Source organism: Rhopalosiphum padi, chromosome 2 (assembly GCF_020882245.1).
Source record: "Rhopalosiphum padi isolate XX-2018 chromosome 2, ASM2088224v1, whole genome shotgun sequence".
Taxonomy (NCBI): domain Eukaryota; kingdom Metazoa; phylum Arthropoda; class Insecta; order Hemiptera; family Aphididae; genus Rhopalosiphum; species Rhopalosiphum padi.
The window spans coordinates 47,830,185-47,856,637 of record NC_083598.1 but is presented as its reverse complement, the minus strand read 5'-3'; the positions used below and the strand labels follow the sequence as shown (position 1 = coordinate 47,856,637).

Sequence of the window (26,453 nt, the reverse complement as noted above, 5' to 3'; positions counted from 1 at the left end):
TTGGTTATTGACAATAATTATGTTGTCTAGCTGATATATTTTATTATTTATTCTTCAAGTCTTTAAGAAGATGTTTGTGCGGGGGACCATCGGACCATGAAACATTATAATTATTATATAGGTAGTATATACATATAATAATGTGTAGCAATGTAGCATGTGGGTATTGTAGGTATACATATAGATATAATCGTATGGGTCGTGGGTACTGTAATAGTAGTAGGGGCATCAAAAAAGTCTACAGATGGTCATCTAGCCATCTAGGAAATTAAAATTTAAAAAAAAATAGGTAGGTATGCATAAATATAACAACATGAAATTGGTAATTTTAGAATATGTCAACTATTTTCGGTTATAAAGTTAAGTGTATCTACCATTCTACCAATTTCCTTTAATTTGATCGTTGCATATTTTTATATTTATAATTTTATATACCTATAAATTATAATTGTACTGCAACAATTGATAAATATCTAATAAAAGTTAGGTCACTATATTAAGTTCCTACAGTTGTAAATTTCAATATTATTTACTTATAGGTATGTACCTACCTATAAAATACCTGAGAAAATGATGAATGAATTAATAGTAACATATAATTTAAAAACATGATAAATCTATAAACAAAATTTGTTTCTTATTTAAATATTTATAATCATTAATTATATATATATATATATATATCTGTTAAAATGTAATTTATTCTCGAATAAAATAACAATTTATGTATTTATTTTATTTCAAAGTCGTATATATTACGTTCATAATACAAGGTTAACCGCCTTTTGCAACATTTTATTTTATAATTATTAATTATTATATATAGTTTTAGTTATAAATTTATAATAACCACAAGTCCACAAAGTCAATAAACTAATAATTTTTATTGCAAGGATAAAATACATTGATAAAATAATTGACGAGAGTCACATGGTTTTAGGTTTAAAAATATAACGGATTTATCAATATTCCAATGGCCCAGACATCAAAATATAATTTTTATTGTATTTTATACAAAATATTATTTTACCAGCGTATCGATAAATAAATAATTTTAAAATATAAATATCGCCGTCACTGACGATTATTTGATCATAAAATCAATATGGTTTGCGGTATCGTACTCAATAGTCAATACGGATAAATTCAATAATTATATTATTTATATTGTATATTAAATTAATATTGATAAATGATAATTATTATAAATTATGATATAATATTATATTGATGGCTTACGATTTAGGCCTTTAGCTCCTACAGGGGTAAAGATTGTAATTCAGCATCGGACTAGTGTCGTTGTCGCGGACGGTGCACGTGGCACACACCTGTCCGTTAACACACTAATAACCTTTCTAATAACAATAAAAAATTCCACCAGAGTAAACACTGACCGCGACCACCGCGAACACCGCCACTGACGACTACCGTCTACCAGTTACCATCGCCGCAATCATAGCTGAAGGTTCGTGTTATTTTTCTCGTTCGCTTGTTTTTCTTGTAATTTTTTTTAATTTTATCATCGTTTAAATTTTTATTGTGTGAATGTGCGATCCGACATCTAGACGTAAGACACAATTCAAAATATACAATTACGAACCGTTTAAATCGGTGGTCTAGTGATTCTCGTTGGCACCCCGTAAGTGGCATTATTGTATACGACTTACGTACCTCTATTACCTAAAGTCATAACAATATCTCGCGAGTCGCGATTTCGTTTGACTTTCGTTAACCCTTGTTCTGTGAAACGTTCAGATTTTTATTTCATTTGCGTTTTTGTTTACAAAAACCGTGTCGGTAGTGCTCTCGAAACGTCACGATCATTTGTGGTCTCGTACTTTACGACGAACTTTTTTTTTACGATTCGTTATTCGTCGGATCTCTTGATGACGCGTTCATCCATCTCCAGTGTACCCTGTCGGCTTCTAAAGTATTATTTGTCGACTTGCAACTACACCAGTCTCATGTGAGTAACAGACATGGATGTCCCAAACAATTTCAAGCCGTACCTCTGCAAATTGGACGATAATGATTGTGTTTCACTCGTGAATATAATCAAATCATTTAATACACCTGTTAGCGAGGAACATGCATGGGCCCTGTGCTATCAGTGTGCCAAGTGTTTCAAGAATGCTTTTGAACGTGATCCAAACAGGTGTCGTGTGGTCAAGAATCTAGAAGAAGTTCGTATCCATAAGGATGGATTCATCCATCCAAGTACCATTTTGAACACTGAAGAAAAAGGTATGTCTTGTAAATCATTTATTTATTTGACAATTTTGAGTTTAAAAATTAAATTGAATACTAAAGAGTGCAGTTTTTATTTGGTCTACCATGGTAGTTCATACAAATTTTGAATAACTACAAATTCTAATTAGGTACCTATAATCAGTATTTATATTTTACCCTGTTCTTAAATAAAATACGAGATAAAATAGTTAATTTTTAATTGGTTTAGGCTTACCATTTAACTATGCATCGCAACTTACTGATTTACTAGTTATTTTTTATTTTTATTTTTTTCACTGTGAACCTTAGAACCAACGAAAGATAAAATTATTTTCAAAGTTTGAAATTAAAATTCATATACATTTACTTAAATATTGTTGTACATGTGAATGAGCTTTGATGACATGCAACCGAAGATAATTATCATATATAAGATTGTATAAGACTATAAAATAGTTAGTACTATACTTATAATAGATACTACCTAAGTACCTATATTCATAGTTAATTACGCCCACGTAAATTAACTGTGCCCAATATTATACATAGGTAGTTATATTGATAATTTAAAGTGTGTAGGTACTTTGTTGATACCGTTTGATAAGTAGTTATGTAATATTTGTACCCTTATAGGCTGGGAATCTGTTTTAAGGCCTTTTCAATCTCAGGTTTTATTTTTTATTTAAGTACCTATCAAAAAAAAATTTAATTTTGCAATATACTCGTATTATAATATAAGAAATGTTATTATGGACTAAGATTAAGCAGGTATATACTAGGTCCCAATTTTTATCCAACCCTGTGTATGCACTTAATGTGAGTTGGCTGGGCTATCAACCTTATTTTTCAATTATAACACAAGCCCGTACAAGCCGGTCTGGGTCTTTGGGCTATAAATTAAACAACTCCCAAATCCCTTAAATAGATTCTGAAATGAAAAATTATTAATAGATAATACCTATTTTGAGGTCAAATTTTAATTTCAAAAAAAAATTGATTGTTTTTATTACGCAAACATTAAACATATCAAATTTTAGATGAAAATTAGGTTTTAGGTTGGGCTAATTTTTCATAAGATAGACTGGACTGGACAAGCTAATTCTATGTAAAAAATATTTTGGACGTGCATGGGCCTTAAAAATCAGTCTTATGCAGAGTTCTACATACCTTACAGATAAAAAATTTAACTTCTGAATTTATGCCGAAGTGTTTATGGTACCTATTTTATATTTGTACTCGTATTTGTATTATACATTGTTTAAATGTAATACATTTTTTTGTCTGTTGAAATAAATCTGTGATAAAAATAAGTTTCTCCAATAGTTACATTATAAAAACAATTTTCTCTCTTGATTCTTACCAAATCTTTAAATATAATGACCACTTACTTCAAGATATTTAAAAAAAAATAATTTATAAAAAATTAATAGGTTTGAAACATATGTTGTCAATAACCAAATAAGCTTATAAAATTCAACATCAGACTTCATGCATATTTTTGTGGTTTTTGTTCCAGTGCATACCTATATATATATATTAATACCTAACTTCTAATAAATAAAAATTATTCTCTTATAATATACAGGACATACTTCTTATGAAACATGTATAAAAAAAACTATTGAACCACTCCAATTAATGATCATATAAATTTCAGCTTTGCGTACCAAATGGCATTAACTACATTAAGAACTTAAGGAGACAAAAGAAAAAGTTGTTATGAGACTTAACAGTAAAAATAAGAAATGTGTATTCATTTGTAAAAGTATTATTGCTGATTCGCATAATTAATCACTTAACATTTAATTATTGATCAACAATAGTGAACTAATACTTCCTATACATGATTTAGTGTTTTCTGATTTTTCCACTAAATATTAGTAAACCATTATTAAATTAATAAATTTGTATGAAACTTAGCAATCTGCATAAATCGAGGCATAAATATAGGTATATATTTTAATTCCTTGCATGTAAAATAAATTAATTAAATTTAATATGTGCCTATATTTATCTGTTATATGAAATTAAATAATATTAGGTACCTGTAAAAATAGGTAGGTTTATACTTATACAATAAATTAAAATATACTGAAACATTCAATCGAGCATTCAATAGTATAATAATTTATATTAATCATTAAAATAATTTTTTTTTTTTAAAGTTATTTAGCAATTGTGTTCATATTTTGGTGTTGACTCAAAGAGTATTGGTAGTTATCGAGTAATGGCTATAGAAATAGAAAACATTTTTATTTTGCCTAAATATATTTGTACAAGTGTGCTAAATTGTTGTAGTCCAGAAAAAAATCATACAATACAATGTAAATCTTGAAGTAAACATCATTAATTTTGTATCACAATAAATCGCAATAAATTTTAAAAGTAATATTAGATAGGTATATACTGTATAGTTTATGGGGGTATTTTATGTAGGTACATAACAATTGAAATTGATTAATTTTTTTTAGTTTTTATTCTTGTTACAATAAAACCAAATAATTTTGTTGGTAGGCAGGTGTATAAGGTATATTTTGCAATAGTTTATGTATGATATTAAATACATTAAAATATACTAAGTAATTGGTAATTAAGTAATTACTTTTATAATTAATATTTAGATCCAATTAGTTATTCAAGTGTTTATAATGTTTACTAAACATTGATTAAGTCTTAGGTATTTACTTATTAGGTAATAATTTATGAATGAAAAATTATTAATATTTATTAGGCATACGTACTAACAAATAATTTTGTCTATACCTACACATGTTATAAAATAATAAATAAATATGATTTATTGCTATACTAATTTTACCTAATTTTAGGTATATCAATACCTAGATATTATATGCCATATTATGGACTATATGACAGATTGTTGTTGAATTATCAACCTATAAGAACTTTAAATATAAAATTATACTTTTATATAGATATACAAACATACTACCAAAAATGAGGACTAAAATATAAGATAGACAATAGAGCTCCTTTTAAAATCTTTTCAAAAGTAATTTTGCATACTTAATACTTACCTATGTAATTCTGTATATTTACAGTTCACAAATTTATTTGTAATTTAAATTAGCTCATATTTTTGTTTCTTTATATGTTTATTATATGGTGAATTTTTTTAAAACTAACTAATTTAACATTAAACAGTAAGTTAGTATTTATCTTACTAACTCTGTTTTGTGTATCTTAAAAAATGTTCTAAAATATCTTCTATATCATAGTGTATGATAATTCAAATGTACGAAATCTAGTGTAAACTTTAAGTATAAAAGGTAATGGTCCGTGTCTACTGCCTGGTTACCAAATCTTATTTTAACCTATTTTGTAAATATAAGTAATATGCTGATTAATTTCTCTCCGGCTATAGTTTTAAATCATTATTCTCTATACTTGAAGTTTAATAATACAAAACCCACCACTCTTTCTAATTTTGATCTCGATACATGTTTTTAAAATAAAAATATCTATTCAATAATTTTTAGAAAATAGGAGTGTTTCCAAATAAAAAACATAAGTTTTTATCATCATAGAATCATCCTTACATGGTATAGTACATTAAACATAGTATATTTATATTTACTTTTTTCATGTTTAAAAACAATTGTAGATACCTACTCACTCATAGCTAATTAAAGACTTGCCATAGTGGATTCTGTAGTAGAGAGGGTTCTTCTGCTACTGATAAAATAATTATTGGTTTCTTTTTATTATATAATTATAAACATTTTAATTTATTAAATAAATTAAGTAATATGATTTATATTAATTTGTAATAAAGGTATAAAACACTCTTCCCTCTTTTAATTAAATTATTGTTTTTATGCACCTGGTCTACTAGATAATTTAATTTACACTGTTAAACAAATAATGTGTTTGTATGATATTTTGTATAACTAAGAAAATAATTATAATATACTTTTTTATGTTTGTTTCAGCTGAATCTCATGAAAATATTGAAAAACTTAGTAATGAAAATGATAGTAAAACTATACTTCAACATCATGTAAGTATTAAGTTCGTATTTTTAACATGTAACACTGTAACTATGTAGAATGAGCAAACATAAAATAATTTTTGATTAGAGTAATTATAGATTTAAATTACTTAACTATTTAGTATGAAAAATGTTTAACTAATAGTTACCTATTTAATACTTAAATACTTAAATTATATTATTATTTTAATTTAAATTATATCATATTAAATACTTTAATAAACTTGAGTAAAAAATATACTAAATAATTTCACTAAAATAATTTTTTTTTAATTCTTTTAAATAATATTTTTTGAATTTGGGTTAATTTTATTTGGTAATTAAAATATCAAAGCAATTTTAGATACATATAATATTTTATTATATGTTGTTCTAATAAATATTTACAGTTTTACTCTGATTGAATATTTTATTTACATTAATTGTACAGTATCTTTTATACCTGTATTATCCAGTACCTAAATTCAATAGATATATATTATTAAAAATTTTTAATCTCAAACATTTTTTAGTCTGTTATTAATTTATAAATACCTACATTTTCATTTTGGTATTCTGGGAACCGTGTATTGTTATACAAATTAACATAATTCTTAATGCATAAAAATAAGTAGGTAATAATTAAAATATTTTCTTTTCTTTGTAAATCAATTAGTGTCTGTAGTCCTTATATATACTATATAATTTTATATTTGGTTTTAAAACACATTTCCTTATGTTTTTAATATACCTGCTTTCTGTTTTTAAATTAAATTAAATTATTAATTTTATACCATGTATTATGCAACATATTATAAAATCTCTTTTATATTACCTATATGTAAATAATTTTATTATAAAGACTATAAATTCTTAGATAAAAATGAATGGAAGTTATATTAATATTTTTTAAATAAAAAATATAATCATCATACCATTTATGTTTACGTTTTTTTTTTATACTGTAACAAATTTTGTTGAAAAAAAAATGTATTGTAAATTCTATTGATCAAAATGTGTATTAAAAATTATTTACTATATTGACATTTATTACCTAACAAAATTAATTTAAAATATTCCAATTAATAAATTTAAATTTAAAAAATATATATTTTGTCATATACCTACTTTCATAATACTAATTTGTATAGGTGATTGCCAGTCTAGGATATATTGTTTTTCAAGTACTTGATTTTGGAATTGATGAAGATGAAGAAAGGTCATTAAATCCTGAGTTGGAATCATTAATTAAACGAATGATAGCTTCATGTAAGTAAATATTAATATTAACTACTAAATACCATACATTTTAGTAAATAAGTACAATTATTAAATAAAATAATTTGGTACCTAGATAATAATGTTATATTTTTTAATATGTATCCAATTTATCAGAACATTTTTCAAAAATGTTGACAATTTTCTAATGTGTAATAGGTTTTTCAAGTGTACCTCGCCATTGAGTAAAGGATGTGTTCAATTTAAACGATACAATAAATCATTGCATATAGTCTATCAAATAATATTTTAAAGGGATATTAGATATATTATATATTTATATTGATATTACTCATATGCTAGGTTGAATTAATTTTTGGTAAAAACAATCACATATGATAATTATTATAATATAATTTCATATACTCGTTTTAAGTAAATACCAACATACTATAAATCTATGTGAATAGGTTTGTGGTTAGGTAAATAGTTTAAAAATAACCTGAATATTTTGAAAATTATATTGTGTAAAATAAAATAACATTATACATAGTGATAAGATTCAAGTTCTTACTAAAAATCTTTTAGGAATTACAACAAAATATCAACTTGAAATTCCTTTAACAATTGCCTATTTGTATATTTAAGGTTTTTTCTATAAAAACAACTTGAAAACACTAGTATTAAAGTTTAAAATCTAGGCTATAAAAATCTAAATTTTGAATTTTAAAATTAAATGCTTGTATAAAAAAATTGTAGTTAAGTATTTAAATTTTTTTTTAGTGAGAACTATATATTGTGAATCTTTTATTACATTTTCAAGCTTTTTTACTGATAAACTAAAATTGCATCATGCATTAATCAAAAATATTTTTAAAAAAAACCAATTACGAAACATTTCTAAAAATACCAAAATAAATTTTATGAAGGTCATCTTGTTATATAATTATCAATTTACTGAATTATTGATTATAAAATAGTTTTTTTATGAAGATTTTTACTTCCATATTTCGGAAATCGATGTTTATTCTCATTAAAGAGATTAAGTTATGTATATTATGTCACTTAAGTATAATAATATTTTATATAATATTTATTGAACACTTTAAACTTATATAATCTTCTCATAGTTAATTTAGTTTGGTTGAAAATATTTAGATAATTAAAGTTTATACTGTGTTATTTTAAATAGTGTAGTACTTGACATTTAATTGTACTGTTGTTGTACTATAATTTATATATTTTAGGTATTTACTCATTTATTATTTATAAAATATTTTAAAGTAAGCTACAAACTATGTATTGTGTGTCTATAAAGTGATACATATATGATATTTTAAATAAAAGTTATCAATAATAATTATTCTCGTGACAATCTAAATTAAAATTATTTACTGAAAAAACAAAAACTTTTTTTTATTGAATACCATTTATATGTAATAGTTTCTATGATGAATAAGGTAATTTTATTGTTAATGATCTGATGAATATAATCATAGCATTTCAACTGTACAAACTTTCCATTCACTATTATCCACTTCTACTTATTCTAGCAGTTGTTAGAACTGAGTAGGTACTGACTACTTAAAAGAAGTATGTTACAATTGCCACTACTTTCCATGAAAAGTAGTCCATTACAAAGAGGATTATTCTTCTTTTCCTTTAAAATACTATGTATTTATCATTGTTATATAGTTAACAAAAAACTACCTATTGATAATTAATTTTGGTTGTATATGGTATACCTAAACTATTGCACATATAATATACCCAACAGATACATTATTTATTATTTATTAAATTGATCTATTTTAATAAATTCAATTTAAATAATTTTTATAGAATAAATTAGATTTTATTCAATTAAAATGTGATTGATTCTTGTTTTTTGAATCTAGACAAAAAGTTGAATATTATAAAATTGTTTGACCATCAAAAAAATGTGACCTTAATCAGTATTCTTATCAGGAACATACAAACATATTGATGTTTTTTGTAATTTTTACAGTTATTTTTCCAAAAAGTTTGTTTGGATCATACTATATTGGGATGTTATTTATTAGAAACTTTTCTATTCTACAGTTTTTCTCATGCTCTTTGTTCTCTTACAAACCTGTTCACCTACTAGGTATACTACTTTACCCGTTTCCAGATAAAAGGTATTAGCTTGAACAATTCAGTCAACACAGTTCAACTCCCTATGAGTTTCATTTAAATAAATATTATCTTTTTAACATTTTGTTATGAAATATTTTTTAATTTCTCATATTTTTCTCATTTTATAATCCATCATTAACTATTACCTTGTTAAACATTTGTTTTTATCAATCAATAGTAGATTAATTTTTATAGGATACTTCTTTTAATTATCAAGTTTTCTTTTTAAATTTTCAGTTGAATATGGTTTGCATGCTCAATCTATGGATCATGGACAATCAGGTGAAACTGATGATGAAGGAATTGAAAGAGATTCTGCTGAATGTGAAGAAATATCACGAAATAATTTTGCTACTTTTGATGATGTGTTAGAGGTAAATATTATTTGATAGTTATTTAATTTTCATTAAAGGTTTCAGGATTTCAAAATTAGAGAAATAATGATTTCCTAACTTTGGGGTCTTCTAGATTAAAAATAAATAACATTTCAGGAAATTTGTTTTGTTAAAGTATTCAACAATATCTTTAATTTCATAAAAAAACTATATTATAATATACAAATAGTATAAGTATAGTAAAACCTATATTCAACATTCAAGATCTTTAAGAAGCATTCTATGTGTATAGATACATAAAAATTATATAGTAGTTACATAATGTTTAAGTCTGGCATACTTATCACTGGTATATTATACATATTTTTTATTCAACAATTTTGAATTGATAAATATTGATACATTCAAATTTCTTCCTTTTCAATCTATCTACTTCTTCTTCTTCTTAGGCTTGAAACAGACCATTTAGGTCTAGTGCTGCTTCTACAATTCCTCTCCATTGCATCCTATCTATATCCTATCTAAGTAGGGTCCACTAGTGTTAAGTCTCTTCACCGTATCGAACCATCTTTGACGTGATCTCCCTATGGGTCTTTTCCCACTCAGATTTCCATCGAGCACTTTTCTTATAAGACATCCTTCTGCATGCCATACCTGCCCAGTCCATTCTAGCCTTTTGCTACTAAGAAATTTGCAAATGTTCTGTTTATTATAAAGTCTTTTATCTTTTTTCTTCTTTTCAATCTATCTTTGTATTTATTAATTAATTTGTTTAAAATGCATAAACAAATTTCTTCATCCAAAACCAGCAAGTTATGTTTTAATATTTCCCAAACCCATATCAACTAGAAAAAATCTTGAGCATCTTTATTGTTAAAATTTCTTACTTTTGTTTATATATTTTGGATAAAATTTATTCTAGGAATGCAGCAGACATATTGGTGTGTCAGGATTGGGTTCTGAAACTCATTATAAAGCTGTATGCAGAGCATTAGTGGCAGAGGCCTTAGAGCTTTCGTCATTTTTAGATAAATTATCTGATGGATCTGTCAGTTTAAGACACAGAAATTCAACTTCAGCTGAATTAATTACATTGGATTACAGTGATTGGGTAAGCTATCAAGGGCTTAATGAATATTCATTATTGCTGCTATTTTTTAAATGGTTATCTTAAAACTATAATTTTATTAGTCACAATTAAAAAGTAGTGTTGATTCATATGTGTTCACATAATTAAGTTTTATTGTGAGTAATACCTACAGTATTATGGCTTTAGGAAGTGAATTTATAAGTTTGTATTATTTATATTTATTATGGCATCAAAACTAACACATTTGTTGTGTTACTTTTTGTTAGCCCAACCGCAGAAAGTGGAGTATTTTACAAGTATGTCTAGATTATAGTAAAACAAATTACATTTTATTATAATTCAAAATAATAATTTTGATTTCTAAGTTAATACAGGTTCAAGTAATTTTGGTACTTGTTTGTTATCACCTCACTACTAACCTGTATAAAGTTTATTACCCTACCACCAAGTGACCTTACGTTAGCAGTCTTGAATCTTCAATTTATTATTATTATAATTTACCATTATTTGATAGTTTTGTAACACTATGTAGAATTATCATAATATAAACTTCAAAGGATAGTCACTTGATGGTAGGGTGATCAATTTTATATGGTATGGTGGTGTAGAAATAACAAATAAGTACTGTAATTTTTTATGAAGATTTTGTAGTTTATTTTAACATTTGAACTTAGTTTGGATATTATATTTTTGTATTACAATATTAATTTTAATAGTTATTGTATAGTTTTTTACTATACAAATAATATAATATTATGTGTGTTTAAAAAACTAAAAATAATATTATTTATAAAAAAAATTTGTAGGCACGTTTATGGATACAATTAATACGGGAACTACGACGTGGTGTACAATTGAAAAAAGTTGACCAAAGGTCTCGTACTGGAGATGAATTTGTTGAATATGCATTAACCCCCTATGAAATGTTAATGGATGACATAAGGTCTAGAAGATATACATTAAAAAGAGTTACCCCTCCAGAAATTCCTGCCAGAATTCAAAGAGATGCTCACGATGCAATACTTGAATTTATTAGATCAAGGCCGCCATTAAAAAGTGTAAGTACATTATAGAGTATTTTGGTTTAATGTCGATCTATCAATACAGAGTGATTCTTTTATTATTAAACACTCACTATTTCTAAGTGGTGACTTTTTTAATTTTTTTTTCAAAATTTTTAGTTTCATGCTTTTTTAAAACTATGTAAAATTTTTATTTTTTTCACCCTTATATATAATAGTGAAATCATTATCAACTTTTGATCTTAAGTATTTTATATCTACCGACTCACCAAATATAGTTGAATTGGTTATAAATTTATTTTTACAAAGTTGTATATGATCAATATGAAAATATTTAATAATATCAATCATTTTTGTATTTATAAAGCTTTGCATACCTTTTAACGACACTATTGTATTTATATTTGTAAATAGTGTTGTGTCTGGTGACCTTGTTTTAACAGATATTTAAAGTTATTTTTTAAACCTTTTTAAACTGAAGCTATTACAATAACATTCTTAAAATTAATCAATGTCAATATAGTCATTGAATCATTGTACAATTTGATATTGTTCTAAGAAAAAGTGAATTTAATTATGAATATATTTTATTTTATAACAACAATATTTCTTATACTATATTGTGAATTATTTCATTGGAAGAAAAATAGAAATGAATTTATATTTTTTGTTTCTTTAAATTACCTATATTAATATATAAGTATGCAATAAATAATTATTCAGTTTAATGTACTATAATTAAAACTCTAGATAAGCTCAATGTTTAAAATGTTTTAGTACTTTGTTAAACCTAACTAACTTGATCATATTTGTATTAATGTTTAATAATTTATACACATTTTTTTCTATCTATTTTGTCATATAAATAATTTATTTAAAGTTGTTACTTGTTACGTTACTTATTTAAGTATTAATTTTTATTACAGGCTGCTGCAAGAAAATTAGCTCCTCGCCGACAAGATAAACTGTCACCAAGGGAACATTTATTGGAGTGTATAAAAAGCGGAAACGTCAAGTTGCGTTCTACTTCATTAACCAGTAAGCTCATTAAATTTTAAAATGATTATAACACATATTTATTTTTGTTATTTTAATATTGTTGATTCTACTGTTACTGTTAATTATTATTACATGAATTATTTAATGTTGTTCTATATGTGTTCAGTTTTAATTTACAGTTGTTTTTAAATTTATTTAGAAAGTCCTTTCCGTAATATTAAATCATCAAGATCAATGTCAAGTCCTCCAAACTCTCGTAACAATAAATCAAAAAGTAAATTATTTTATTTGTTCAAAATTTAATATTTCTCTGTAAATTAATTTTAAATTTTTGTTTAGTTCACTATGACAATTCATCTATGAACAATTCAGAAGAAGAATATATGCCTAACCAATCTATCAAAAGTATGCTAGATACAAATAAAGAACGCAAGCTTATAAAAGTGGATTTTTCTGCATTAGCTCGTCTAGTAGTATGTTTGTTTAATAACACGTTATTTTGTTAAAATGGTTTTGTTGTTCATGTGTGTTTTCATATAAAATTTTCAGAGTTCTGATTCTGAAGACGATTTTGATGACGATGAAGAAAATAACTCATTCAAGACTACTACAGTGGAAAAAACAGAAGAATCCACATATTTGGGCGTGGCCACTCAAGGTAGTGATTCCCAACCAAACAACTGTGATTTGCACTATCGATTAAAAACATTGTCACCAACCTCATCCTGTGTGATATCTTAAGATTATTTATCTTACCTTAAGTTCTTGTAACATTCCTAGTTCTTTTTATGTTTATTTAAATCTTTCTTTTTGTTTTTTTTTATTTCATCATTTTATTGTTTATGTTAAAACCATTTAACCATTGTGATTTTGTGTTGTGGTTGTCATTGTACCACTCAGTCATATTTTCAACATTATAAGACATTTTAAACTACTTAATTATTTAAAATAAAATTTTTCGTACAGTCTGAATATTAAATAATATTATAATTCCAAGTAAGAAAAAAAATATTGTTACAATTTAAATCTTAAATTTATTCATACCTATCTTAAAAAAATATTTATAAATGTTGTATTATATTTTGTACATAAATATGAGGTGATTGATATATGAAATTAAGGATTATTTTTTTCTAATAAATTTACTATCCACATTCACAATTTAGAATGCACCACAATCCAACACTTTTGCTTCACCTGTCTTGGTAATTTATGTTTATGATTTTTTTTTTTTTGTAAATCTTTTATTTAGGTACAGAATTTTATTTTGTAGAATTTAACATTATGTTGACACTTAAAAGACCAGCTGTTATGTATATTCTAAAAAGAATAGTATAAAATTATATGTACAAAATCCAGGTAAGTTTAATTGAACAATACCTTTTTGGGTAAAATTCTACTTGATCATCCATAAATTAAGGCTTTAAGATTTGTTTCTATGCTTGTTAACATTTAATCTTATTATTAAAACTCTTGTATTATTAATATACTATTAACTTATATAAAAATCCTTGGTATAAAAATAAAATGTAACCAAGTATTTGTTGCAACACTGATAAATCAAAAATAATTTATGTAACTGTAACAAATTAGATTTGTATTCATGTTAAAATTATTATTATAGTGAAAAAATATCTACGTATCCTTAACAATGCATAATTACAAATATGTTTTTAATTATTTTTCTTTGTTACACAAATTATATTGTATTCAAGTGTTAAAACAATTTTATTTTATAATATTAATTGTGACTGGTTTATGCTTTAATTAATTTGTTTAAATGTAAATTGCTTACTTAACAATTAATATTGAATGAAGTTATCTTCAACTAAATTTATAAATTGGTAACAAACAAAACTAATTAATTGAGCAGTTTGACACTGAAATAAATACTTAGTATTTTGTTGTTTGCATCATAACATATTAGTTAAATGTACAATTATTTGATACTGGTATTGTTGATTGTAGGAAGAGAAGAAAAACATGGACTTCCTGACACAAAACCCAATAAAAATATCCATGCAATTAGAAAACAACAGCGAAGGCACACAATTGCAGATCAATCATCTCTGCCTTTTATCAAACCAATGGATGGATTATGGAAGCAAACTCGCAGACAATCTATGTTCAAAAACACTTTGCCTACTGTAAGTCTTTCTCTTTTAATGTCTTTACCTTCAATATCTGACGGTAATAATAAGTTAAAATTATGTCATGCATATTGAGAAATTAATATCATAGTTTATTTTATGCTATTTATTTTGTCATATTATTTTTAAATTGGTATTTTCAAACGAGTTTTAAAATGCTCATAACTTGCTTTCAAATTTATATATCAATAGAAACCTATAAAAAGAAAATATATCAAGCTTAACTAAATTTAAAAATTAACTTAAGGATTAAAGGATTAATTAACTAATAATATTAAAATCTAACAACAAACTAATTTACTATGTTGTACATTTGCAAGAATGAGATATTTGTGGGTTTGGCGTCCTCTTAATTCTTTTATTTTTAGTCGAAATTCTTCATAATTTCATTATTGTGTTGATTATTTAAAAAAATATATATTAACTACTTAAAAATAATATTTATCTTTGTTTTTAATAATATTTAATTGTATCTGAAGATATTTCAGGCCTAAACTAGTAATGTTTTTTTATTAATATGCAATCATCTTGGCGACTAAATTATTAAATTTTAAGTTATTTTCTCATATGCTATTATTTAAAAAAAAAAAAATATATATATATTTTTTGAAAATTAATCATATTGTTATAAAATAAGTATATTAAAATAATAAATATTTTTATAGAGTGATTGTTTAACCTTAACTCTGCAAGAGCTTATACATATTCGTAGTGTACTTACCAAAGCAGAGATAGAAAGTTTACCAGTTGAAGGAAATTTCAAAGAAGATGTTGAAAATCGAAAAGTACATATTAATTTTATATTGAAAGATTGAAACAGGATTATAAATATTTTCTTTGTTTTATAGGTTTGCTTCTTATGTATGAAAACAAGATTTGGCATTTTTGGTCCATGGGGACAGGAATGCAAAATGTGCCAACGTACAATATGTTCGAAATGCTGTACCAAGGTAACATATCTAAAATACTATAGTTGTACAGAATCTTTGACTACCTATGTTGTAAAATAAATATTTTTGTTTTTTAATATAGATGCGTATGCCTACTGATCATTTGTCCCAAATTCCGGTTGTAGCGCTCAGTCCAAATGTAGCAATATCGGAACAAAATCCTTGGTGGTCAAAAAGTAGTTGGGGCAGTGCTCCATCTAGTCCTCAAAAATCGTTGACAGTTGGTTGTCCCAATAACAGTATGTCTGCAAGTTACCATGGTTCATCTACAGTCACACAAAACATCACTCGGTAATAACCTCTTATCTTTAACCCGTTGTGCTATAGAAGAAAAACGTCAAAATCTAATTTTATTTTATTTTTATATGTAAATATTTATTGTTCCAGAACCAAATATAGTGCACAAATGACTGTTTGCTTAGATTGTAAGACAATGGTACTGCAAGAAATCAAAACATCTAGAGTGAATCGTTCAAATTTACTTCGCCATTTAACACTTGACGTGTCATCTGTTTATTAGTCAATTGCACATTAATATGTATTCCTTTCTTAGTCACTTAACATTCCATTATTGTTGGTTGATTGCTAAATATTATTTGCAATTGTAGTATTAATTTACTTAGTGAATATTTACTATAACTCATGATATAACTACAATGAACGCCTAATTCAGTGACTAAGAGTCATTTATATTTGATAGTTGTATTTAATTAATTGAAATTAAATTAATAAACACCATTGTAGCACAAATGAAACATAAATATATATATATATAATTTTTAATTATAATGTAAAAAAATAATTGATTATGTAAAATTCATAAATTAATGTCTTTTAGAATTAGTTATAATTTTGTTGAAATTTATTTTTTGATATTGCTACTGCAGTTCTGGAATCTCAGTAGATTTGTCTTTGATTGTTTAGATATTCGTCTTAAATGTTAATTGCTATAATATTGTAAATGATAAAATCAATGTTGAAATTTAAAATTTTAAACTTATTATGTATTGCAATATATTTTTTTGACAGTTATTTTCTTTTGAAATTAATTAGAAAATGCTAAAATTTGAGGCATCAAAAGGCAAAACCTCCTATATTCCTGACAGCCAACATCCTCGTTTGTCCAAACTCCAAACATTGAAAATCATAAGAACAGCATAGGATTGGCAAGATATCAGCTTACCTAGTTTTAGAATGTCTAACGTTCGATTACAGCTACATCTACTGTACGGTTTAAATAATTTGAATCAATTATATTGTTTACCTATGTTCATACTATTTTATCATTATTATAAATAAAAATACGACCAAACACTCACAACCGACCATTATTTTGAGCGGTCCACTGAGTTTTAGTCGGTAACTCACCAGACCAATCTGGTCCTGCATATGAATTACAATCAGAATGAATTGAAATATTATATGTTTAATGTTAATAAAATAAATATGATTACAGATCTGTTAAATATTTGCCAAAAAGATTGTATAGAGAACAATGTTTCATGATACATTAACAAACTCTCAACTGTATTGTAGCGGTTGTAAATTATTATGTAATAAATTGTTCTTAATGATAGCTAACATACAAATTACAAATGTAATTTACAAGTATAAATTTAAAAAAAAATCAATATAATATATATATATTTATATTAATTATTATGCAGAAAAATGTATTTTATAAGTATTAGATTGGCTATTTGTTAACAAAAAAAACATTAGCAATAAAACTTAATTGATTAACAATATAACCTTTTCTTGGGTTACTAAAATCAATGTCAGGTAACTGACCTAACAAATTATAGAATGTTATTATTTCAAAGTCTGCCAAAAAAGAGTTAAAAAAATTAAGTTGAATATTTAAATACAAAATACATAAAATAAAATTGAATCTATTCTGTGACCCAATCTACTAAAATATAGTCTGACCCACTGAGTTAAATTTGATAACTAGTCCTATCTCCTAAGCCTAACCAAATTGTTAAATCAAATTTATAACTCAAAAAATTCAACTAGTTGCTAGTTAGCTACCACCATAGACTGTGTGCTTCTTTCTCACTAACTGGCTGAAACCTATCTCACTGTTGCAAGGAATCAAATCTGAGACAGGAAATAATAATTATAAAAAACGTCAACCGATAGAAAAGGAACTTGAGCTTTAATAATTATTGTTTATTAATACATGTTTTATATCAGTATTGGACCAAATGTTAATAGAATTTAAAATTAATTAAAACCACAAAAATACAATTAATTCTTAACCATTCTTTAATTGTAAGAATATAAAGCTCTATAAGTTAGGCGTTAATGTTTTTAAAATACAGTCTTTGTACAAAATTAATATCACTTTTGTTTTAAATAATCAAACATAATACACAAATTGATATTTCAAAATGTGTAAGCACTCGTGGCCAACATTAAATGTCAACTAAATTCTAATTAGATGAATTGAAAAAACACATGTCAAACTAAACAGAATTCTTGTTACTGTAGTATTTCAACGCTTTCTTTCGACTTTTTGAGCTTTTTTCTTTTTAGCATCTTTCTTCTCTTGTGCCAATTGCTTTTGTTTTTCTCTGTAAAATTAAATTTCAATTTCAATTAACATATTTGTTATCTTTGTTTTTAGTAATGATAATCATAAAACATAAATACCAACTCTTCAGTGGCGTGCGTAACTTTAAGAAAGGGGGGATATTCATTTTTGACTTATAATAGACCCTAATTTTTTTTTTTCATGTAGATAATAAATCATATGATAAAAGGGGGGGGGGGTATAACACCTTGATCTCCCCCCTCCCTGTGAGTACGCCACTGCAACTCTATCAAAGCTTTTATTGACTAGTATGAATTCAAATACCAAAAAGTACTACTAGAGTTTTATATATTTATAATGATGTACAAATCAAAATTTTACCTGTCTTCTTTGTCTTTTTCCTTTTTCCGTAAACTTTGTTCTTTAGCTCTTTCTCTCTGTTCTTTTTTTAAAGCTAATACAGAACTAGCATTAGTATTATGTTCTATGTCTAAATCGTCACTTTCTTCTTCTTCTGAATTAGCTTCTTTCTAAACCAAAGAAATCAATATATAATAATTTATACACACATAAGTCCAAAAACATAATTGATCCAATAGTTATGACAAGTGTACGGATTCGTAGAAAAAAAGTTGAGATTTTAATACTCTGAAAAAACATACAAAAGTATGCAGAATTAATCAATTAATATCAAAATATGCAAATTCTTGCATATTCACACTTGTTTTTAGTAGCGACTTATTTATGAAAAATTTAGAAATAATCATAAAATAGAACAATTTCGTTGCACCATAAATGAAAAAATTATTATTTTATTTTATTGGTACCTAAATGATAGGAAAAAAATTGTTAACGTAGGTCTCAAAATAAAAATATATAAATATTTTTCCACAGTTTACAAAATATTTTAAAATAAAATAAAAAAACTAACCCTTGAAAATATTATTCTCTAAACTTTATGTTAAACAAATTGTTCACATTTTTTTATCTTATAAAATTGCACATGCTAATTAATGACATGTAAAAACCTAAAAATCTAGACCTTAATCATGACATACCTGTGCATATTGACTTAAAATATTTTTTCTAATTTTAACTAAATCCGAATCTTCCTCATCCGAATTTAACTTGTTGGTTTTATTGGGAACCGTCACAACGGTCCTTATATTGTTTTCTAACATTTTAACCAAAGCTTCTTCGGTATCCTCTATAGGTATTTTGATTTCACTAGCGCCACTGTCATCTTGTGTGTCATACATGTCAATGATTTCCATGCATTGGGTTTTCACTTCGTTCTCACTCTGTAGAATAGAATAATAATAAAAATGTGTTTGATTTGTGTTGTTTAAATATTCTTTTTTTTATATATTTGGAATGAGAATATTGTTTTGTCAAACTCTCATTACGCGGTATACCTAAACTAGTATAGTATACAACCCACACAGCATTGATTTTATAACGTTAACACCGGGAATTGGGAGATGCAAAAATAAAATATACAAAGTGGTTTAAAACAACGAACGAGTAGGTAATAAGAATAAACGATAATCATAACGATACAGATATCCTCTTCAGCTAAAGTAGAACACGAAAAAATCGGTAGACTGCATTGTACTATGGGCATGATATTTTTTAGTTTGGTAACAAAACGGTGATTGACCGCATATTGGCCGATAGCACTGGTAACGTAGGGTGCGATGCTTACCAATACTTCTCCGAGAATCGCCTCAAGTGCACTGATTTTTTCGCACCGATCTTCTTCGCCGTCCAACACACTCTCGATGTAGTTCAAATAGATCTCCTCGTCCAGCGCGAATTGTTTGAGTTTCGACGACAGCCACGCCGTTTTCGTGCATTGCGCCGACATGTCTTGAGGCCTGTTGGGGAATCACGTGTGGAAAAAATAACAGAGTCTGTCGGAGGGAACCGTGTGGCCGGTCCTTCGACAATTCGACAATCCGTCAATTCGGGCGACCGGAAGTGCCCAGGTTTTGCGATGTGGCCAGATTCGTTACACACGATACGTGTCCGGAAGAAAATCGACGTTAAGATATTTTAGATATTATATTGTATCTTCGAACGCGCGAAGTTTTTGATGAACACCGAACTCGTTGCCAGTTGCCACTATCACGGTTCAAACTTCAACCATTATCACGATAGTATGTTATTATCACACCACGATGAGATAACGTCACGAACATGTCATAATATTATTATTTCCAATCATTTCCGTATTTCTGCGGTTCCTGCTATAGATATTCTACCTTTCTAAGGTATTACTATTGATTTTAAAATATATTTTATTACAAATCACAATGTGGATAACTGTGCGGTGTAACCAAAATAATTTGTAATTTGTATGAAAAGCACCTCATAAAACTACAAGAGCATTTAAGAGCAATAATTTATATAATATATTAAATGTAGAAAGCAGGAGATCTGTGCATGGACGAGACTCATTTTATTTATTATATAAACGCACTATTGTCGTAAGAATATGTCATATAATTCACAAACTAAGGAGTTAATTTATACTACATTGGAAATGTTTATTGATTTAAACCAATTTTGTGTTGTTACTTTAGTTAACTAATAATTTTAGTATTAAAGTGGATTGACCTATTATTAAAATTAAAGATAAAAATTTAAAAAGTTATTTGTAATCAGACCACGGATTTTAATTTTTAAGTGAATGTTTTGGACGTCACTTTACTGAATCACACACTAAGTTTATTACATTACTAATGTGTCAAGTGCAAACGTATTGCCTAACAGCTAACAATAAGCGCTAAAACCTATAGCCTATAGGCCCTATAGGGTCGACACTGTCAACTTATGGTACGCGCTTTAATATTGTTTAACGTCTGTTCTATTTAAGACCTTATCGACTCGTTAAGTGAGTTAGCCGCGAGTATGTACTATAAAATATGTATGGGTAGTAAATACCCTATTGTACTTTACTCCGTATTGCCCTATAGCCCCTAGCACGATTCATTCTTTAAGAAAAGTCGTCATTATCGACACGCATCGACCGCATAGTGTATATTATAATATTATATCATACGCTACCTGCCATAATCCAATCTTCAAAGGTTAAACTCCAAACGATGGTAAGATAAAGTGTAACCCAAGCACTTTTAATACAGTTCGAATGCGGTCAATGCAGATCTTTTTCACGTCCTTCCATATAGCTTTTCAATCGGTGATTGGCGCAAACGCCGCTTCTGCGTCGCAAATTCTGTAATTCAAACGTGTCTATATTACCTACTTTGGGACTTTGGAGTAGACGAGAGTAATAAATACATGATATAAACAAAAATAAAGTACTTTAAGGAACTTTTTGACTGCCATATGTTTTGGGGTAGGCACGTAAAGTACTTAATCGTATATCGTATATAGTACTACAAATTTAATAAGAATATATTATATTATATAATAATATGTAATTGGGTACCAATGTCGACCGAAGTGAACGTGGTCGGCGTTGATCTAATAATAAAAATTATGGGTCAACCGCGGTTGTGGTCGATATGTTAAATAGGTGGGGGATGTTTAAACTCGGATGCGTTTTGATCGGGATTCGATCGGAACAACAAAAATATTGTTATTTTTAATCAACAATTTAATGAAAATCGGTGGTGATATTAGCATTTTTTGGTTGTTTTCAATAGTGTTATTTATTTCTATGTCACGTCTGTTCCCGTACCCTTGAAAATGACCGAAACGGTATTCAGATACGAATTGAAAAATGTTATCGTTTTTTGTTGTTTTGCTTTTAGGTGAAGTGTTTAAGCTTGATGAGTGCGTGATGTGTTTATCTCGTTTCGGAGATTTTATTGTGGCATTTATTATAATTATGGCTAGATAGGTAGTAAATTATTTTAATTGGTATTACACGATTATTATTCTTATCATTCATCACGAAAATGTACAAATTAATTTGTACCTAATTAAAAATGTATAAAAAGTTCAATTTCATTAAAATAGCTATAGGGTATGAAAATGTAATACTAGGTTCCTAATAAGTAATTCATACAAGCACCATTTTCTTTTGTAGATATTTCGCATTTTAACTAAACTATAAGACAAAAATAGATATTTTAACAGTGAATAGCAAATTTAATGACTTTGTTATAGGTAATTCAAAAATATTAATCGCGGGGACTTGAAAATTGAAACTTAAACGTATGTACGTACTAGTCACTAATAATTAGTGTATACACCAAAGACGATAAAAAATATGTTAAGGAAAAAAAAGCATCATTTCATCTATGTATTATGTGATAATAATGCAATAAATCTTCGTCATAGCAACAACGCTAGATCGATTAACGTCCTAATAACTGATGACAGCGGATATATATACGAATGCGTTTACCGAATATCGTCAGTCTACTCTCAACCTTTAAACTGGCAAGAACTAAGAAAAGAAAAAGAAGAAATCAAGAAACAAGACCCAAACGATTGCCGGCGAACACAGTAAGAGAAACGAACACCGTCGACTACGCCGGATCGCAGCAGTACGCTCAGACCAGAAGTTACTGTGGTAGACGGGTAGCGTCGATTCGGCTTTTACCCAGCTGCGACCGACCACCGGCAGACATCGTCTACACCTACAGACGATTTACAGACGTATACGAGATATACGTTTACAGACCTGACACGAACACCAGACCAATGTCCTCGCGGACGCCGACCGGTCAAATCTTTTTGTGCGCCCCGCCAAATCGGTGACCACGACGGGTTCCGCCGTTACCCGTACTCGCGCCCTTTGGTCCTAGCGCTTTCGAGCGGCTCAAGGTAATCACACCGCTTGTGGCATACGGTACGGCGTCGGCGGGGAACATACGCAAAGCTCCTCACCCCGGTCCTCACCCGTCCAGACGCGCGACGACTATCCGCGAGCTAATCGGCCACTGCCGGCTCGGTACCGTCCGTCTACGGCACGTCGAGGCTGTGGAGGAGTAACGTGGTGGGCCACAAAAGACTGTGCACCGGCGCATGGCACTATCTGGTTGTTCGCGTCAGCTGGCTCGGGTAATAATAGTGCCGACTCAGCTTGGCCTAGCCGCTTCTACACAGCTACCACCGGCAGACGATTGTCGGAAGAAAAAGAAGAAACAAGACCCAGACGACCGAGCGAAGCTTGTCGTTAGTGGGTATCGAATACCGAACGAACACCGTCGACTGTACACCGATAGAATTGTCGACCAAACGTCACGAACTGTATAGTACAGAATAAGGACACGGCTGCAGTCATCGTAGCGGACTTCACTAACGACGCGTGTTGTGTCGGTGGTGTTCTACATTGTACGACCGACGGCGATATTATATCGACGTGCACCGCTCAGAGCTAATCGATTATCGGGATCGTCATACCTATGACGACCGACGAACGTTCTCGAAGTGCCGTCGCGTAGGGTTAGGTGTACGCTGCAGACTTCCGCGGCATCACGCCACACGATTGAATGCGCGTCGATCAACGACAACTCTCTTCCCTGCCGGGCGGTTAATCCCGACCCGGTGCTCTCTAATGGGGAAGTATTAAAATCGCCCTTTTCAGGGCCCCAAAACTCTACATTATTCCACCAAAGCGCGATTGTCTCCGCCACACTCATCCTTGAAGAATATGACGTGCATGCAGTTCACCAAGCTCACACATATTGCGAACAGATAAATAAATTGAGTAGTATCACATATTCAAATTAAGTGTACCTAATTGTTATGACCTTGTTGCTTTTATAAGTGTCACTGTCTGTACATACACATCTGTACATAGTGTACATCGAACTCGACGATTTAGACGACTAAAAATAATAGAAAATATGATAAGGAAAAAAGCATGATTTCAACTATGTAATATTATGTGATAATAATGCAATAATTCATCGTCAATCGTCATAGCAACAACTCTAAATTAAACAACATCCTAATAATAAGTGACGCCAACGGGTATAAAAACAGGTGCGTTTTCGAATATCGCCAGTCTTTTCTCAACCTTCAAACTGACAAAAACTAAGAAAACCAGCAGAAGAAAAAGAAGAAGCATGACCTGCGATCGGCAAGACCTGTTATGAGTAGAGAGAACTCCCGAATGAAGCCTGTTGTTAGCGGATATTGATCATCGTACGAACACCGAACCATAACAGTACGCCCAAACCAGAACATACTAACGACAAGAATTGTCGACCAAACGTCGCGAACTAGTACAGAATAAGACAGCAGCCACAATCGCGTGAACTTCAGTAACGGCGTGTTGTCGGTGGTGTTTCACACTGTACGGCCGACGGCGATTATATCGACGTGCACCGCTCAGAAAGCTAATCGATTATCGGGATCATCAATCGTCATACCTTTGACGCCCGACGAACGTTCTCGAAGTGCCGTCGCGTAGGGTACGCTGCATCACGCCACACGACTGTAAGCGCGTCGATCAGCGAAAACTTTTGCCAGCCGGGCGGTTAATTCCGACCCGGTGTTCTCATGGGGTAGTCTAAAATAGCCCATCTCAGTGCCTCCAAATAATATGTTCTATTTTTTTTTTGTAATTGAAATTTATAAATAACTATCTTTATTAATATTGATTATGGAGTAAAATTTATACTTTTTCACAGAATATTATGTCAAATAAATAATAATATAGGTAAGTATAAAATATTACCTATATAAAACCGGACCTGAAAATTGTGTAGGAATAGAGCAGCAACGCAAACGAAGGGGACAACGCTACAGGCTGTTTTTATTTCTTAGGGTAATTTTTTCTACTTACATCTTTTTGTTAACCATAATCACAGTCTTGTTTGCAACAAAACTTACCGAATTCTAGCAAAACCACTATAAATTGAACAAGGATAACCAGAAGCACTCAATAAATATGATGTGCATGTAATTGACTAAGCTGACATACTGCGAACAGATAAATAAACTGAGTAGTTTCGCACATTAAAATGTACCTAATTGTTATAACTGTTGCTTTTACAGATATCACTGTACAACATAAGGGTTAAAAATAGTTTATTAAAATGGTAAAATGATAATGTCTCGACCACATATATAGGTAAATAGGTATAATACCTACGCCTATATGATTATCATGTTATTATTATTCATCCGTAAATCATATAATCTTTTTATAACATAACTATAATTGTACTCTTATAAAACATTATAGTAGAGGATATTTATAATAAGTATACTCTCAAGTTGTATTACAGTCATTTATTTTAATACACCGGTATGAGTTAACTATAAGTGATAATTCATAGATCAATGGTGCGGCGGTCATGGAGAGGGCGAATGGGTGGCTGTGGGTTGAATTTCTGCCAATTTTCACCTATATATACATGCGGACTTTAATACCCAACGGAAAACTAATAATCTTTGCAGTGGTATATTATTTAGCGTTTAATAATTAATTTCAGTGTGGTAATGCAGTTTCAAGTGCTGTCAACATGCAGACTGTGTGCTTTAAATAAAATGTTATCCCCGATGTTTTAATAATTAGCATCTGTTTGCAGGCGTTGTGCCGTTGTACATAATTTAGGCACCTATCACACACACACACACACACACACACATACATGTATTAATAGTAGTGGCGTAGTTAGTATGGTAAAAAAAAAATTAAAAAAATGCTCGTCGGAACACCCAAGATGACGCGACGCGCGTCAACGATTCTATTTTGAACGAGCGTGTACCTAATTTCTTTTTTTCTCTCTCTTATTCCGTGAAGAAGATACGTCCAATTTAAAAGGAACAAAGAGATAATTGAAACGA

The 26,453-nt window shown here is 28.3% G+C and overlaps 2 protein-coding genes across 3 annotated transcripts; one reads left to right on the top strand and one right to left on the bottom strand.

Annotated features, from left to right (window-relative positions):
• The first annotated feature begins 1,411 nt into the window (after positions 1-1,411).
• LOC132919856 (protein spire homolog 1) lies at positions 1,412-17,414 on the top strand. Of its 2 annotated transcripts, XM_060981745.1 has the most exons (16): positions 1,412-2,244; positions 6,183-6,250; positions 7,372-7,489; positions 9,833-9,969; positions 10,853-11,041; positions 11,287-11,316; positions 11,827-12,078; positions 12,969-13,080; positions 13,241-13,315; positions 13,381-13,514; positions 13,591-13,699; positions 15,010-15,188; positions 15,857-15,976; positions 16,040-16,141; positions 16,224-16,432; positions 16,529-17,414. In XM_060981745.1, the coding sequence occupies exons 1-16, from the start codon at positions 1,980-1,982 to the stop codon at positions 16,659-16,661; spliced, it is 2,232 nt and encodes a 743-aa protein (XP_060837728.1). In that variant the 5' UTR covers positions 1,412-1,979; the 3' UTR covers positions 16,662-17,414. The 2 variants fall into 2 exon arrangements, with proteins under 2 accessions (XP_060837728.1, XP_060837729.1); XM_060981746.1 differs by lacking the exon at positions 11,287-11,316.
• An 866-nt stretch (positions 17,415-18,280) lies between these two features.
• LOC132919860 (coiled-coil domain-containing protein 43) lies at positions 18,281-20,821 on the bottom strand. The gene is made up of 4 exons (XM_060981754.1): positions 20,383-20,821; positions 19,736-19,978; positions 19,059-19,207; positions 18,281-18,717 (listed from the first exon to the last, which is right to left on the bottom strand). The coding sequence occupies exons 1-4, from the start codon at positions 20,542-20,544 to the stop codon at positions 18,639-18,641; spliced, it is 633 nt and encodes a 210-aa protein (XP_060837737.1). The 5' UTR covers positions 20,545-20,821; the 3' UTR covers positions 18,281-18,638.
• Positions 20,822-26,453: the final 5,632 nt, after the last annotated feature.

Bases quoted from the DNA above. Each gene is read 5' to 3' on its own strand.
- LOC132919856 (XM_060981745.1), top strand. From the start codon at position 1,980: ATGGATGTCCCAAACAATTTCAAGCCGTACCTCTGCAAATTGGACGAT. The intron at 13,316-13,380 runs GTAAATTATTTT...ATTTTTGTTTAG, and splicing joins TCGTAACAATAAATCAAAAA to TTCACTATGACAATTCATCT. The intron at 16,142-16,223 runs GTAACATATCTA...TTTTTAATATAG, and splicing joins GTTCGAAATGCTGTACCAAG to ATGCGTATGCCTACTGATCA.
- LOC132919860 (XM_060981754.1), bottom strand. From the start codon at position 20,544: ATGTCGGCGCAATGCACGAAAACGGCGTGGCTGTCGTCGAAACTCAAA. The intron at 19,979-20,382 runs GTAAGCATCGCA...TCTATTCTACAG, and splicing joins CGATTCTCGGAGAAGTATTG to AGTGAGAACGAAGTGAAAAC. The intron at 19,208-19,735 runs GTATGTCATGAT...TCTTTGGTTTAG, and splicing joins TTTTAAGTCAATATGCACAG to AAAGAAGCTAATTCAGAAGA.